The following is a 14766-nucleotide window of genomic DNA, read 5'->3' on the forward strand; positions in this document are numbered from 1 at the left end:
TCAATCAAATACAATCAACCTACATAGGCAATACACATGAAAAATCAAGGGAAGGAACATGGAACCATCATGAGAAGCTCCAACTTTACAGCCTAAAAAGCAAAACAAAATGATAAATGATAAGCTATGCATGGCAACAAAATGGTTTAAGGGAAAATAAACTGGAAAAAATTCTCAAAAAAGTGTTATGTTATAAAGGGTTATAACCAAAAAGATATCAGACGAAAGTATATGAAAGCCCTGCAAAAGAAAAATAGAAAGAATACTCCATGTACTACCAGGAAAAATAAGAACATGCATGGAACAACCACAGAACAATCTAAAAGAAAGCATGATTTACGGGTGATGTCAATACCAAATAAACCTAAGATTGACAATAATGTAATAAGCAAAGTGGCAGTGAGAAAAAGCATCATTCATCAAGCATGATGTATGGTTAGTGCTACACACTTACACTACATTTTAGCAAAATCCCGACATAGGAACTCTCTTTCCCTTATATACACTTAGTGTACAAATAGATAACCAAACACATACAGTACACATAACTTGTAATCCATTAGTGACTAACCTGTTGTGTAGTATGTTGTGTTTGCTTTCGAGAGACCAACTGTGTGCTGTCTTGCCCTGAAGACGACACAGAGTGTCTTGATGTGTCAGGTGAATCGTGGTGATGACCGTTTGTGGTATGAGGGCCGTAATCAACACTGTAGGTGGTGGTGGTCGTCGTCACCTCCGGTTCACCACTGAAAATTTCAAATCATGTAACTATAATGTAACCACCAAAATAACTACATATCACTAAGAAGAACGAAGATAAAAGGCTAAATGCCTAATTAACTTTCTTGAAGATGAATACACTACAAATAAATTTTTTTTTTTTTTTTTCATACTATTCGCCGTTTCCCGCGATAGCGAGGTAGCGTTAAGAACAGAGGACTGGGCCTCTGAGGAAACATCCTCACCCGGCCCCCTTTTCTGTTCCTTCCTTTGGAAAAAAAAAAAAAAATATACTGCAATGTAAATACAATTGTGTGAAGATACTAAACATATCTTGGAATAAGGAAATTAGGTGCTGATGGAAGGTCTGAAAGAGAGCAAAGGTATACTAAACATGTTAGGAAAAATACTTTTAAGATAGGATAATGACTGTACAGTTTGCTGAATAACAGGATTTAAACAATAAAGGTAAATAAACACTGATAATGATTGTGTGGGAGGAAGAAACTGAAGCAGAAAGCTAATTTGCCAAAGATCTTTGTTTCTGTAAAAGATGGGCTATCTCATTGTAAAAGAGTAAATGGAGAAGACGTGTCCCATATACTAACACAGATACAAGAAGTATGATGGCAGACTGCATAGGAGATGTACAAGTATTTTAGGAGAGAATGCCAAAAACAAACTGTAGTAGTTTAGTGGTGGTATTTTGTATCTCTGCAGATGGAGTCCCGATCAAACTCTAGTGTCATTCAGTAAATCAACCTAAGAGAGTAAGATGAAAATTCTTAAAGCTTATTTATACTAGCTTGAATATAATAAGTTGAAAAATCATGAATGTAAGTTTCGAAGAGAAGCCGTCTGCACTTGATGTACCTAATATATATAGGAATGGATTAAAAGCTAAGTATGAAGTATGTAGATAGATAGATTGACAGAAGGGAATACAAAAGAGCAAAGATTTGGGAATACAATACACCACTATTTACATAATATTTTCAGTTCTCTATCAACTACTGTACTTATTAATATGGAAATCACTAATCTGTGAAAAACCTATCTAATCAGTATTCGTCATTAAAGCAAACTACTAGAAACTTGTTGATATTATGTTTTCTAAGAGCATGTGTTGAAACTTATGCATTTCTTACATTCTAAATGGAATTATAAACATTAGTATTACAATCATCTTACAAATCATAACCTGATACGAGGTCCCATTCTTATGCAGTAAGATAACATGAGCAACCCTACTGGAAATGAAATTACAGTGCATACTATTAAAAATGTACCATATTAACCAGTCAAACCTATAAATCAGTTTGTTGTTGATCCTCACTTACACATTTGAGTTGTTTTTTGTTGTCCTTTCCTTGTCTAAGACCCTTCAGGTAAGCAGCAAGAACAGGAGAAATAAGTGATTAGTTACCAAATGCACACTCACTAACAGCATAATGCTTATAAAACAAAGGTGATGACTGACTTTACTATACTTTTCTTGTTAGTTCAAACAAACTTCATTTCAAACTGTTTACACATCCTGTATTACAAATCAAAATCCACTGCATCACGAAAAGTTAGTTGTATAACTGCAGCAGCAGTGCCTGCATACATGCCAAAGAAAAATCAGTAGTTCAGCCTCTTCATGCTTGTTTCTCAATAATGGATTATCAATACTATTTCCAAAGTGCCTTATTCTGCAAGTAATCATTCAGTATGGGTAAGAATGAAATGTGTACCTTCAGCTTCTTTCTTACAAAGTACAGGGGAGACACCTGATCATATTTTCTAAATCATTCATCAAAGACATAATACAAAATAAAGGATGACCCACGTGAATGTTAATGTTAGTGTGGTCCAGCAGCTGCGAGGAACAAGACTCTGTTCTAATGACTGTAAAAGTTGCTTTAATACACTCATTCACACTGTAATTTATGAGAAAAGATATGCTCCCTTTTGTAAAACAAAAAGACTTTGTCTGCAATTTCTAAAAATTCTGCAATAGCTATGAAATTATAACTCTATCTCAAGGGTATTTTGCCTCTGCTCATGAATTCTTGTACTGTTCAGTCAGGATGTAGCTGAACGAGTCTATTCCTAAAACAATACATGAGCATGCCCTCAACAGCCTTTGAAATCAGCTGAAGCCATAATTTTTGACATAGAAAGAGGGTAATGCTTATATATAATTCAACAGCCATAAATCTTGAACATGACATATCTACAAGTTCCCTAAATCACTGATTCACAAAGATTCCTTAAAGTCTTACTGATTTCTACACTGTCATCTGGGTTGGCATCCTAACATGTATAGTGGTTTTATAAAAGAAATTGCCAGATTATCCAATTTACAGACATTCAATCTATACTGTAAAAAGGCAGTCCTGCTTGTCTTCTGTCTGTATACATGCTGAAAATTGTCTGATGCACAACTCGCCCCCACAGACATCTGCCTATAATTCATCCATTTTCTTAGCAGGATAAAAACTGCAGGCTGTTGGGGGTGATAAAATTATTCAAAATTATGTTATTGTTGAAAAGGATGGCTGTATATGGCTGAAATAGGAGGTATATTGAGGAAAATGGTTGGGGTGAATGGTTATACTCCTTAGATATGCCTTTCTGCCATTCTCTAATGCAATACAACAAGGATTTGTTGCTGTCTGAGAATTTTCTTAGAGTAGGAATCAATGGTCACTCAGGTCAGTAGTTCTTAGCCAGCCTCTGCAGGAGTGAGCAGATGAGGACCCACAAGTCCAAAGCAATTAGTTACTCAAATATTCATCAGAATTCATCCAAATCTGTTATTAACTATCATTCATCAATCAAAAATCATCCAACTATAGGAACCATAAACACAAGTTATACACTCTTTTGTTAGTTGGCCACTACAGTCACTGCTCTTCAAGCACCTATAGTCATTTCTGCTTACACTATCAAAGTCTCTCCCTGCATTTCTTGGTGGCTGCTTTCAAAGGTATCAGAAAAGCCTTCTCTTAAAAGTGTCAGCAAAACCACAACAAGCATGTTGACATGTTTGTTGAGAAGCAGTGCAAAAAAGGAAAAGTGAAGATTAACACTGTCAAAAGCTGTTTAAAAGGTAAATCTATAGTCTGACATAGGTAAAACAACTTTAGAGAAGACTTCACTTTATCTGCATCTACATTGGAAAACGTAAGGAGGAACTTCATTTATCAATTTTGGTAAGTAAAGTCTAAGAGAGAAATCCTGATGATTTCCATTTGAGATAAGGGTTTCATCCATCAGGTTCTACTTGTTAAAAAAATCCTATTACTCATTTTTGGTGTGGACATAATACAACCAGCAACAATGTACAGTCATAAAAGGCAGATGATATCATTTGCTGCATTTGTTACTCCAATGATTTTTTCTCCCCTCTCCAGTAACTAACCATGCATTTAAAAAATTGTCCCAGAAAGAAACAGACCATACTCTACCTTGGAAGCAAGAAAGTGCGTCTTCAAGTGAGATTATAAGTCATACTGGCAAGGCCAAAATCATTATCTGGACTCTTTTTTTTTTCTTCTTCTCCCTTCCAACATAATTCCTCCCTGAAAAGCTGGATCTGGTTGACCTAAGAAGACAAGTAAGGCAAATGGTAACCTGTTGAAACGTGAGGTTTAGAAAAATCCATACCCAACAGATTACCAGTCACCTCATTGGTCTTCCTAGGTTGACCAGAACCAGTTTTCTGGTGTGGCGTAATGTCAGAAGGAAGCTAAAATGTCTAAATGGTGGTCTCAGCCCTGCCAAGCAGTCTTGTCAAATAACTTTGCATTTCAAAGGAATCCAATCTGTCCCTCCTGGTGATTGTAGCCAGGAAAATCACAATGAATGCTTTTCCAGAAGTTACTGTAGTTAGCCTATTTCTATCAATTGTGTAAAAGGAAAAATCTAACATAATGTACATGTGAGTAGTTCAACTCTGGTCCAACTATGCTATCAATAAATATCACAGGAATACTCTCAAGAGCCCATTATAAGTCCTCTTATATCTAGTCACAATCTTAAGCATGACTACTTTCAAATAATCTAATAAAGTACACCTAAGTTCATGCATATTCTGATTTAACACATGACCACATACATATAATACTACAACATTCAGCTACTGGCATTAACAGACTCCGCTTGCTTGATGTTACACCACAAGTGAAAAGTCACCCTTGACAAGGCTGTATCACTAAGAGTACAGTCTCATGAAAGCACTTCTCACTCCACAGGATTCTTAATTTCCCTGCAACTAAAAGCAACTTAGCTTTGGACTCCAGGAGCATCTAGAATGGTCCTGGCTGACACCAAGATTCTTTTATTGAAATTGACTTTCTAATTTTCTTATTTTAAATAGCTGGACTGTAACTTGCAACTGTCACTAGTATAGCTTTTTTACTACATCAGTGCATATCTTTTGTCATATACGTGTAAAACTGAAGATAACTTTGGAAAGAACAATGAAGTAACATCTTTTGTTCTATCCAAAATCACTTAAAACTTTGGAAACAAACCATCCCTCAAAAAATTTCATCATACAGCAAATGGGTTAAGGACTTCAGAGCTACATAGCTACATTCTTAAAAATGTACAGAGAAATTTCTATGTACATACAGTAACCACATACGAAATTACAAAACACTAAAACTTTTATCAACTATCCAATCAATAAAGTATAAAACATATTTCATAGACAACACTGTTAAACGTGTATAAGGAAGTAATGCTTAAAACTCAGCAAGCATTAAATTTTAAGGTGTCTAAGTTTTCAGTATATCAGGAATCCTTAAGATGATACTAGCACCCTTCACCGTCCACAAGCTTTGACATCCTACATAAATTTACAAGATAATCACAACCAGAACTGAAACTAATCCGATCCATTTCTGCCTTATAGTCTTGTGAAGTGTAGATAAGTGAAAAAAAAATCTCGCACAACTGTACCTTTTCTGACACACTGCATCTTTATTGCTCTTAAAATATACTTTTTCAACCCATAATATCAAACTTAAAGACCTAAAGACAACATATAATCCTTACAACTATTCAACATTATAAAGAACATTGCAACAGTATTAAGGTGACTAAATTGTTAAATCTACCCGATACATCACATAAGCATTACAGTCAGCCTATGAACTCATCATAAACAGCATCCATCTTGGTTCTCAAATCCAGTGTGGGAACATGAGTTTTCTGTTATTATCAGTAAACTTTTGTTTTAATTCTTTACACTCACACACCATTTCCTCAAGCCTACCCTTGAATATAATGTTTGTGCCTAAGTGGCCTATAAATAGTACATCCTTGCCAGTGTTCTTTATGATATATTTCTCCAAACTGTTTCCGACTGTACTATAGTTCTGAGTTAACAGATTCTTATCATTTTACTTCTTTCTCTTCCACACAATAATGTTCTGGTGCCTTATCATGGAATTATTAATATGAACATTAATTCATTAACAACCTTATCTTCCAATACCTCAAAACAACTAAAGGTCCTGACACTGAGCTTGGGATGATTTCACAATTAACCATATTAATGACAAAATTTTCATTCTTAATATGCTTCTTCACCATGAACTTTGTGTCAAGGTTTATAATATTCTTACTTGCTTGCCTTTCCATTCTCAAAAGTGGAAACAACATTTGTGGTACTCTCACCAAAATCAAATTCAAGTTTCAAAATTCTAGCACTTAAACAAATTTACTTCAAACAAATGAAAGAATTGCAGAAAAGGTAGGCTCCCTGCATAGCATCTAAAGTTGAAAAAAATCCTCATAATTTTTGTACCAAAAAGAGAGTAAGGGAAGTGTGGACTAGAGCCATGGAGTTTGGTACTTAAGCAAAACATTACATGACTTAACGGAACAGGATGATATCAACCTAAGTATATCTTATAATCATGTAGAAATCCAAATACTGTAATCAACTAAAACTTATCTACGAAGTTCCACAGCAAGAACAACACTTACCAACAGTAATTCCAAAATATGTAATCAAAATAAGCATAATACGTCCCTTTATTTCTGAAGTAATCACTTTAATCATCAAGCACTAACTCAAGAGCAATCTCAAAATAATTCAAATTCAATATTTTTATTCATCAGCTAAGAATGGGATCAAAACTTTTCCAAGAGTACACTGGCAAAATCATTTCGGAAGTCAAGGTGGGTTTTGTAAGTCTACCACGACCAGTACTATATCAAGCGAATTGCAACTCTTTCAAAAGATATTACGGATCAATAAATGTAACTCTAGCATCAACAATCTCTTGAAACTACTGACGTGATTCACCGTTATGAATTTTCCCAATGAATTTACAAGTTCCCTTACAACATCAAAACTGCTAAAATACATGTTTTTAAAGACATCTCCCTCAATCATATGCAAATCACAGGAATGGAAATTTTAAGCAAGACATTTAAATGAACAAATATGTACAAAATGCAAACCAACATGACTAATTATATCCTGTAAAATACTGTAATTTAAACTTTTCTTTAGTTATGCCACTAGATGCGTGGCAAAACTGAAAAGACAAGAGGTGGACCAATTCAACCAGATCTCAGCACATGGTTTCCCTTGTCTCATTTAGCAGTCATCTAATCTACAGTCTGCCACATTCACATAGTACTAAACTCCTAATCATCATTTCAGGCTAACCAGTCGTGAATCTACAGACTCCGAATGCTGATGCCAAATACAATAGAGTTCTTCACTGCTGAAAGAATGAAGTTACTAGTGAGAATACTACCCTCCACCTTTACAAAGAATCATGGTTCTAGAATACTAGCAACATTGATATAGAGCTGTATAAATGTCCACTGATAAAAAATATGCATCTCTGTCACAAGCCTAAACTAAGATGAATGGCCACTTGGTAAAAGTCAACACTGCCACTACAGGTTAAAAACTTAAAAGTAACAAAATATCTGGTCTCCATACATGAAAGATTTTAAATATAATTCCATTGTGATTTTTCATGATATCCTATGACTGAAGCATATCAATACAAAAGAAAACAGAGACTGACTAAATTTAATCCACAGATGCAATGTTGAAACACACAACATCTTCACATCTATAAATGCACAGAAATAAATGGTAGACTTGAATACCCTAAATACATAACAGTTCCCAAATGAGGTGAACATAAACTGCTTATGTAAAAGCACAGGAAAGCAATGGAGCAAATGGCATTAAAGGTACAGCCATGAGTATGCAGGTGCAAAACCTAAAACATACCTTTATCAAACAAAACTAAGGTTAGTAAAAAATATAAATGGCTAGTTATTGGAAGGCCAAAAACCCATGTGATACACAAAATAATATTACAATACTTGTGCAGGGGTGGGGAGGACAGCCAGGGGGTCGGAGGTGACATTAGTGTGAGCTTGAAAAACTAACAAGTGTTCAGGGGTAAGGGAAGCATCGCAGATTTCTGAGCAATAGTCTTTTATGTAATAGTGAGTTTGAAGAGAACTGGGAAAGGGTGCAGTGGATTCAGTGTAAAGCTTAAGTGTGTGCAACAGTGCCACAAGAGGGGAGGGGGGGAATGAACACATGTGTGCTCAAAAAAATTACCTTAATACTGCGATTTAATGTCCACCGTACGTTGACCATCAATCTTTCAACTGTTGAAACACAGAAATTCACAATTACTTAAAGAAAAGACAGAAAAACACCAAAAATGGCAAATCTTTACACAGATGAAGTGATATTTTGAAATACATATTACATACTCTAATAGGATTTCTGAAGACAAAATACTGCGTTAGAAAATGATGACATCAGCATGTCAACATGAGTTCTCAAAACCATGCATCCAGCATATAATAGTCATTCAAAAATGTATCAATTTCTTTCTCCTCTATTATTATTCTTCTCTCATTTACACAAAATTACATTAAAAATCTAATTAATGACAATTAAATGATTCATTAATGCTTGTTTTCTGTGCAACAAAGGTGTTGTGAAGTTTTCCTTAAATACCTAAGCATCTCATGAAGATGAACAAATTCAAACCTCCTTGTTTTGCCTCAAACATTTCAACTAAACTATTGGTTGTCTTGGATGAGATTTCAGACCACCAACTGAAACGTTCCTTCACTTCCATCATTCCATCTAACCATTCACACCTATCTATCTATTGCTCCACTTTCTTTACATCATACTTTGCCTAAATGCAAAAGTAATTAGAGCAATACTGTAAATGATGCTATTCACTTACTGTACATGTACATACTTTAGCTTCCTTCCTCTTAGAAATTCTTCTACAGTACTGCCAAGTATCTTATAATGGGATCTAACCCTTGTTTCAATTTACTCATGAAACAAATGGACAAATGCTTCAGCAATTCATAAATATAAATTAATCTTTAAAAGTAACTAATAAATATTTTTTGCTGAAATATATGCAATGTCAAAAGTGTTTGAGGAAGACGACATCAACTACCAAACAAACTACTGGATACACAAAAAAGTAAAATCATCACTTTTCTTTAGCAACCTCTATTAAAAAAAAAAAAGAAAAAAAAAAAGAAAAAAAAAAAAGCTTGCACCCTGATGTGTTAACCCTTCAAACGAGGGCCTGGTGTCTCATTAGGACAAGCAATTAGTAATTCATGAAATTTCAAAGTTTCATGGACCATTTATACACCCACAGCCATTTAAATCCAACACATCATAACAGTTAAGCCATTGCATAACACCAGGTATCTAAATATTAGCGTGCTAATGCCACTTTCAAATCCAGTACATATCCAGCAACCTAACTAGTACGGGTGGGTGTGCTTGGCAGTGTGCATAATCTTCATGCCATGACTGTCTATGGGTAAACGAGAGGATTCAGGAGTTTTTGAAGGGCCAATTAGGGTTGCAAGTGACATAAGACATCTAAATATACCTCGAGAAAGTATGGACCTATTGAAATGAGAGGAAAATTTGAAAATGTACAGTATACAATGCATGTGCTCTGCACTTTCCTGAAGCACATGTACAACCTTTTCTACCCAGGGTATTTGAGAGGCTTCAGGGTATTTTTGTGGGTTAATTAGAGTTGCAGGTGGATTATGGCATCTGTATATGCTTATAGAATGCACCAACCTATTCAAACATGGACAGGAAATTTCAATGTAAATAAATGCCTTCCATACTTTCCTAGCAGAACTCACAAATACAGCTGCAGCATTTAAAAGGGCTACCACATTCAGTTCTAACTCCAAATACTGCACCTTCCTCACAAAAGTCACTGCAATAACCTGCTTTCTATTTTCCACTCGATCAACCCGTATTAGAGTCTCAATTTCACATCTAAATAATTAATTCAATCTCTTGCTGCTTTCTGAACTCTCAAACTACTGCACCAACATAAATATCTCAATATCTTTTTAATCATATCATAAAGACCAGTCCTCTACTAAAATGTCAAAACTCGTTTTTCTTTCTCATATTTTCATGCTTCAGATGAATGCATATTTTCCTTTATTTCTTCCTACACATATCTACTCTAGCTTCTCAAGCATTTTTATGATTGTGAACAATTATGTGTTCAAGGCTCTTATTAATCACTGTTACTTTCTTATCTTCATGAATCTTCTGGTTTATACCAAAACATTCCAAAATATGAAAAATACTGCGAATGCTATGGCACGTCATTCATCCAGTAACACCATAAGCACTGATTACACATTTCACTGAGCATGGCAAGCTTCTTGATACACACATTCCAAGTTGGTGCATTATGCAAAATATTACTATCATTGGGCATGCCATATGGTCTAGAAATTCTTAAGCAAATGACACAATTACTATGTCCAAAATTATACGTAAATCACTGCTTTATGAACATAAATGTTCCAGAGAAAGTACTATTTCTTACTTTTTAAATGAAAGAATACCATTAAACATACCTTATGCTATAAAGCAAGACAATTAGTTATGTGGATGAACTAAACAGAAGCAATACGTCACATATAAAAAATACCTTCTCACTCAACATCTTATAATAAATGAGCAATGGTTGAGTGATTTTGTGTGTGCAGCATATCTAATAGTCCCTATTTTAGTAATAACTTAATTTCAAGAGAGAGAGCTACAAGTATACACAAACTATTCCTAATCATCTTATATTTTTTAACACTTTACAGTAGGGTAGTTTTTCAGTGCTATTGTTGATCTTTCATTTCCAATTTCAGTTCTCAAAAATTCCTTATCTTCATCGTTTGTCATCTACCACTACCCAGTAGGTGTACTTTATGCAATCTCCTTTATGTAAATCTATCCCTGTTTAATGCATTGCACTACTCAGTAACAACACCCACTTTACCTATATAACCCAACATTTGGTTAACCTAGCTTAATTTCTTACCCTAATCCCTTTTTTGGCAATACAGTACATTGTACACTGAAGTCATTCTACTTGAATCTATGAACTCAACTAGATTCACATTACCTCAAAAATCTATTTTTACTTTTAAAACCACTCCCTTCTCTCCCCATCTAACTTTACACCCAATACACCACAACCTGGCTGGTCTGGTATACTTTGCAAATGCCTGTTCTGGTCCTTTTTGCATTTCTCTGCTGCAGAATCCATCATATTTGCAACAGCTGCAGGCAATGTATGAAACATTATTGGGTCCTGGATTTTGGTGCAACTATTTGATATTGTCTTCAACGCATGTTATTCCAAAGGGGACAGACTTGAAAAATTGGAAAATAGTTACACATGCATCAAACAGTGGGGATATATCTAAAATACATACCTGGCATTTATTAGATAAAAGAATTATCCTCAGTGAAATGCACTTTGTTTTTGAGTGATAGGTGCACGGCTTTATTCTTGTCAGTTTCTAGTTCCTCATTGTCTTCTACGAACAAAATTTTCATACCCATTCTGGTATCATCAACAAAGGATAATACTAAAATGTGATTCAAGTCTGTGTCAATGTCAGAGATAAGGATGAGCAACAGAGGGATGTAAACATACTTCCTTGGGGATATAAGCTTTATATCATGGAGGTACTAGATATATCTAAGAACAATAATGTGTCATGATCTGTTATTTAAGATGTATATCCATCTACTAACTTTACCAGTTATTCCCATCTTTCTCTTACTAGCTCTGTGTTAAGACAACACGGTTATAATTATCAAATGTGCATCTCACATCATCATTTTGTTTGATCTCAAGTGCCTCCATTACAGTGGTCAAGACAATGACAGAAGTTGGATCTTTCCACTCTAACACCATGTTCTCCTGGGTTATGTAGATAATTTGATTGTGCATAGTCAGCTAATATACTAGACTTTAAAATTTTATAATGATGTGCAGCGTGAGTGTTATCAATCTGTAGTTTTCAAAGATTGCTATGCTTCCTCCTTTGTTGAGTCAGTTTCAAACTACTGAGGATGTTGCCAGAACATAAACACTTCTCCACAGGATATTCAAGATTTGAGCCATAATTGTTCTGCATTAATTTACAGCGCTCATGCCAGAGGTGTGCAGCAATTCTTTATGAATTCTGCACACTTTAATCAATAGGGACCTGCATTTCCCCATGGGGCCACACATGCCAAGTCTTAACAAAATTTATCAACCAAACTAAAATCACTGCATAGATATATATTAATCAATGTATGGCAGTAACCTTGAACTTTAACTTTAAAATAACAAATGCTTACCCTGTCATGAGGAAAAACCATACCACATCTTGATCAAGTCCACCCAGCAGAACAAGTTATGGCATGGAAACAAAATCATCTATGGACATGCATAGCAGCAAACTTGACCTTTGCCCCTCAACAGCAAAACCAACAAGGACTTTTCATCCACAAAATCAATAGGAACATTTCTTGTCCTATAGGAAGCACTCATGCCTAGTGTTAATGAAATCTACACCACTAACTTTGGATTACTTCATTGAAACAAAATAATTTCCGAAATCAAAGAACAGCAGTCACCTCGACCTTTAAGCTTTTAACCCCAAAATCAATTGATACTCCCACCATTTCCCTGTTTTATTTTTTCACTGAAACATGAAATTCTCTTCTTTTTGATCAACATTCTCATATCTTCATTCTAAACCTCCTCGTCTTACAATATCACATACTTTTGCACCAGATTCATCTCATGCTCTTCCCTCAGGTGCCTGAAACAACTAAGGCCTAATGTTGCTATTCCTCGGTATTCTGCACCTTTCAACTTAACTTTTCTTGGACACTCAGGACTACATTTTTGGTCCTTGGCTTCTCGAACCTATTTCTTTTTAACTCATTCCTTTTCCTCATTAACTCGTTTAATACTTTTTTATGCGGTCTATCAAAACCCTACAAAACCAACCTACAATCTTACATAATACTGACACTATGATATTCTAAATAATTCAAATTGGGTACCTCATGCCCCTTTTTCTAAGCCTGTACTACATAGACTTGTTACAAAATCATGAAAAAGTGCCAGAACTCATAACAATCAATCACACCCTTTTCCATTCTACCACATAACAGGCTTTCCCTTCCTCAACTAATCATTCATGTACTTCCTTTCCACAAAATATCTTCAATGTCCTCATCTCTATCACAACTTGATGCAAAAGCAGCTATTACCCTTGTCACTAATAAACTCTTGTTACTGAAAGCCTATACACAAATATTTGCATGAAACCACCTTTTCTCGAGAACACTGCTCACGTCAAGTTCCCTACTTTCTCTGCCATAATCATTTATACCCTCATTGATGTTTCTCTGAATTAATGTGGATTGTGCCCTTTCCTTCATCTACCATTCCAAAGTATGAATGTTCGTTATGTCATTTCATGTCTTTCAACATATCTAAACTAATTTCTGCTCCTTTCTCTACTGTTTCTTGAAGTAATTCAGTTTTTATTTCACCATTTTCATATAACAACTTTTCATAGAATCAACCAATCATTCTGCCTCCTATCTCCTATATGCAACTAAAATACTCAAATTCATAAATAATAATTTCAACTTTTCATTTTCGCCACACCACTATATCTTACTGGATATACCAGTAAGTGTTTGACATACCATTAAAAAAAATCTTGGATATGCAGAGCTAAAATAATTCACATATATCATTCTTTTTCCTTCCTGTTCATCACAAAATTTAATGCGTTTACAATCAAAAGCATCATAAGGATTAAAATGAAAAAAAATCCACAAACAAAGGGCAAAACATAATATATCCATCCAAACAAACAGGTCTCACTTAGTCCATGGTCATAACACAATCTGACCAGCTCGTGGTCATAACACAATCTGACCAGCTCGCAGATACAAGTAAGTAACATCTCCGTAACACTGCCTGACCTTAGGAATAAACCCTGGTCATGGACTGTTAAGCTTAACACAGCACTCTACACTTTATGGAATCCAATTGGCAAAAAATTCTATCAACATATCTCATAATCAGTGGCATTCATTTCTAATGCAAAATCAACATTCAAACTACATTTTTCCTTCCAATCTATTATTTCTAATGCCTTAGACCAGTTTTCTAACTACTATATATAAATTACAATTCTAAGCAAGAATATCTGATGCCCTTTATTCAATTCTTTAATATCTCACCACACTATTCAAGAAATTACACCATTTTCACTTATAATAATTAGTCACATCCCCAAAATTACTGCAAAGCCATCTACATTTATCTCACATTTTCACTTCTCTAGTGCACTTACAGCTGGTAATTTTGCTTAATTTTGTAAAAAAAAAAAAATTCTAGGCTTATCTTATGGTACATCTATCAATAAAGAGCACACACATTATATGAATATTATGTATGACTGTACAATTACTCAACCAAAAGGCTTCATTTAATATCTCATTATTCCAATAACATACTGATCTAGATATGAACAAACTATGCTCTGTAATGCTGCAACAGCCAGGCAAAATGAAATGTGCAATTCCTGCACACATTAGCACTCATAGAAGGACCTCATATAAACTAGCTAATACCACTGCAACTCCAGTTTAAGAGTAATAAAAGGTTATATTCTTGC

The 14766-nt window shown here is 34.8% G+C and overlaps 1 protein-coding gene across 25 annotated transcripts in view; it reads right to left on the minus strand.

Moving 5' to 3' along the window:
- p120ctn (adherens junction protein p120) overlaps positions 1 to 14766 on the minus strand; it is a 203644-nt gene that overhangs the window by 135045 nt on the left and 53833 nt on the right. For 10 of the 25 annotated variants that reach the window (XM_071677422.1, XM_071677428.1, XM_071677421.1 and 7 more), the window contains exons 4-5: positions 2061 to 2102; positions 572 to 746 (exon numbers count right to left, since the gene is read on the minus strand). In XM_071677422.1, the coding sequence (XP_071533523.1) occupies positions 572 to 746; positions 2061 to 2102 (217 nt within the window). Of the gene's footprint in view, positions 1 to 571; positions 747 to 2060; positions 2103 to 8317; positions 8368 to 14766 lie in introns of all 25 variants that reach the window. The other 15 variants (XM_071677436.1, XM_071677439.1, XM_071677438.1 and 12 more) reach the window with 3 other exon arrangements.

The sequence above is a fragment of the Panulirus ornatus genome, chromosome 25 (assembly GCF_036320965.1).
Source record: "Panulirus ornatus isolate Po-2019 chromosome 25, ASM3632096v1, whole genome shotgun sequence".
Lineage (NCBI taxonomy): Eukaryota > Metazoa > Arthropoda > Malacostraca > Decapoda > Palinuridae > Panulirus > Panulirus ornatus.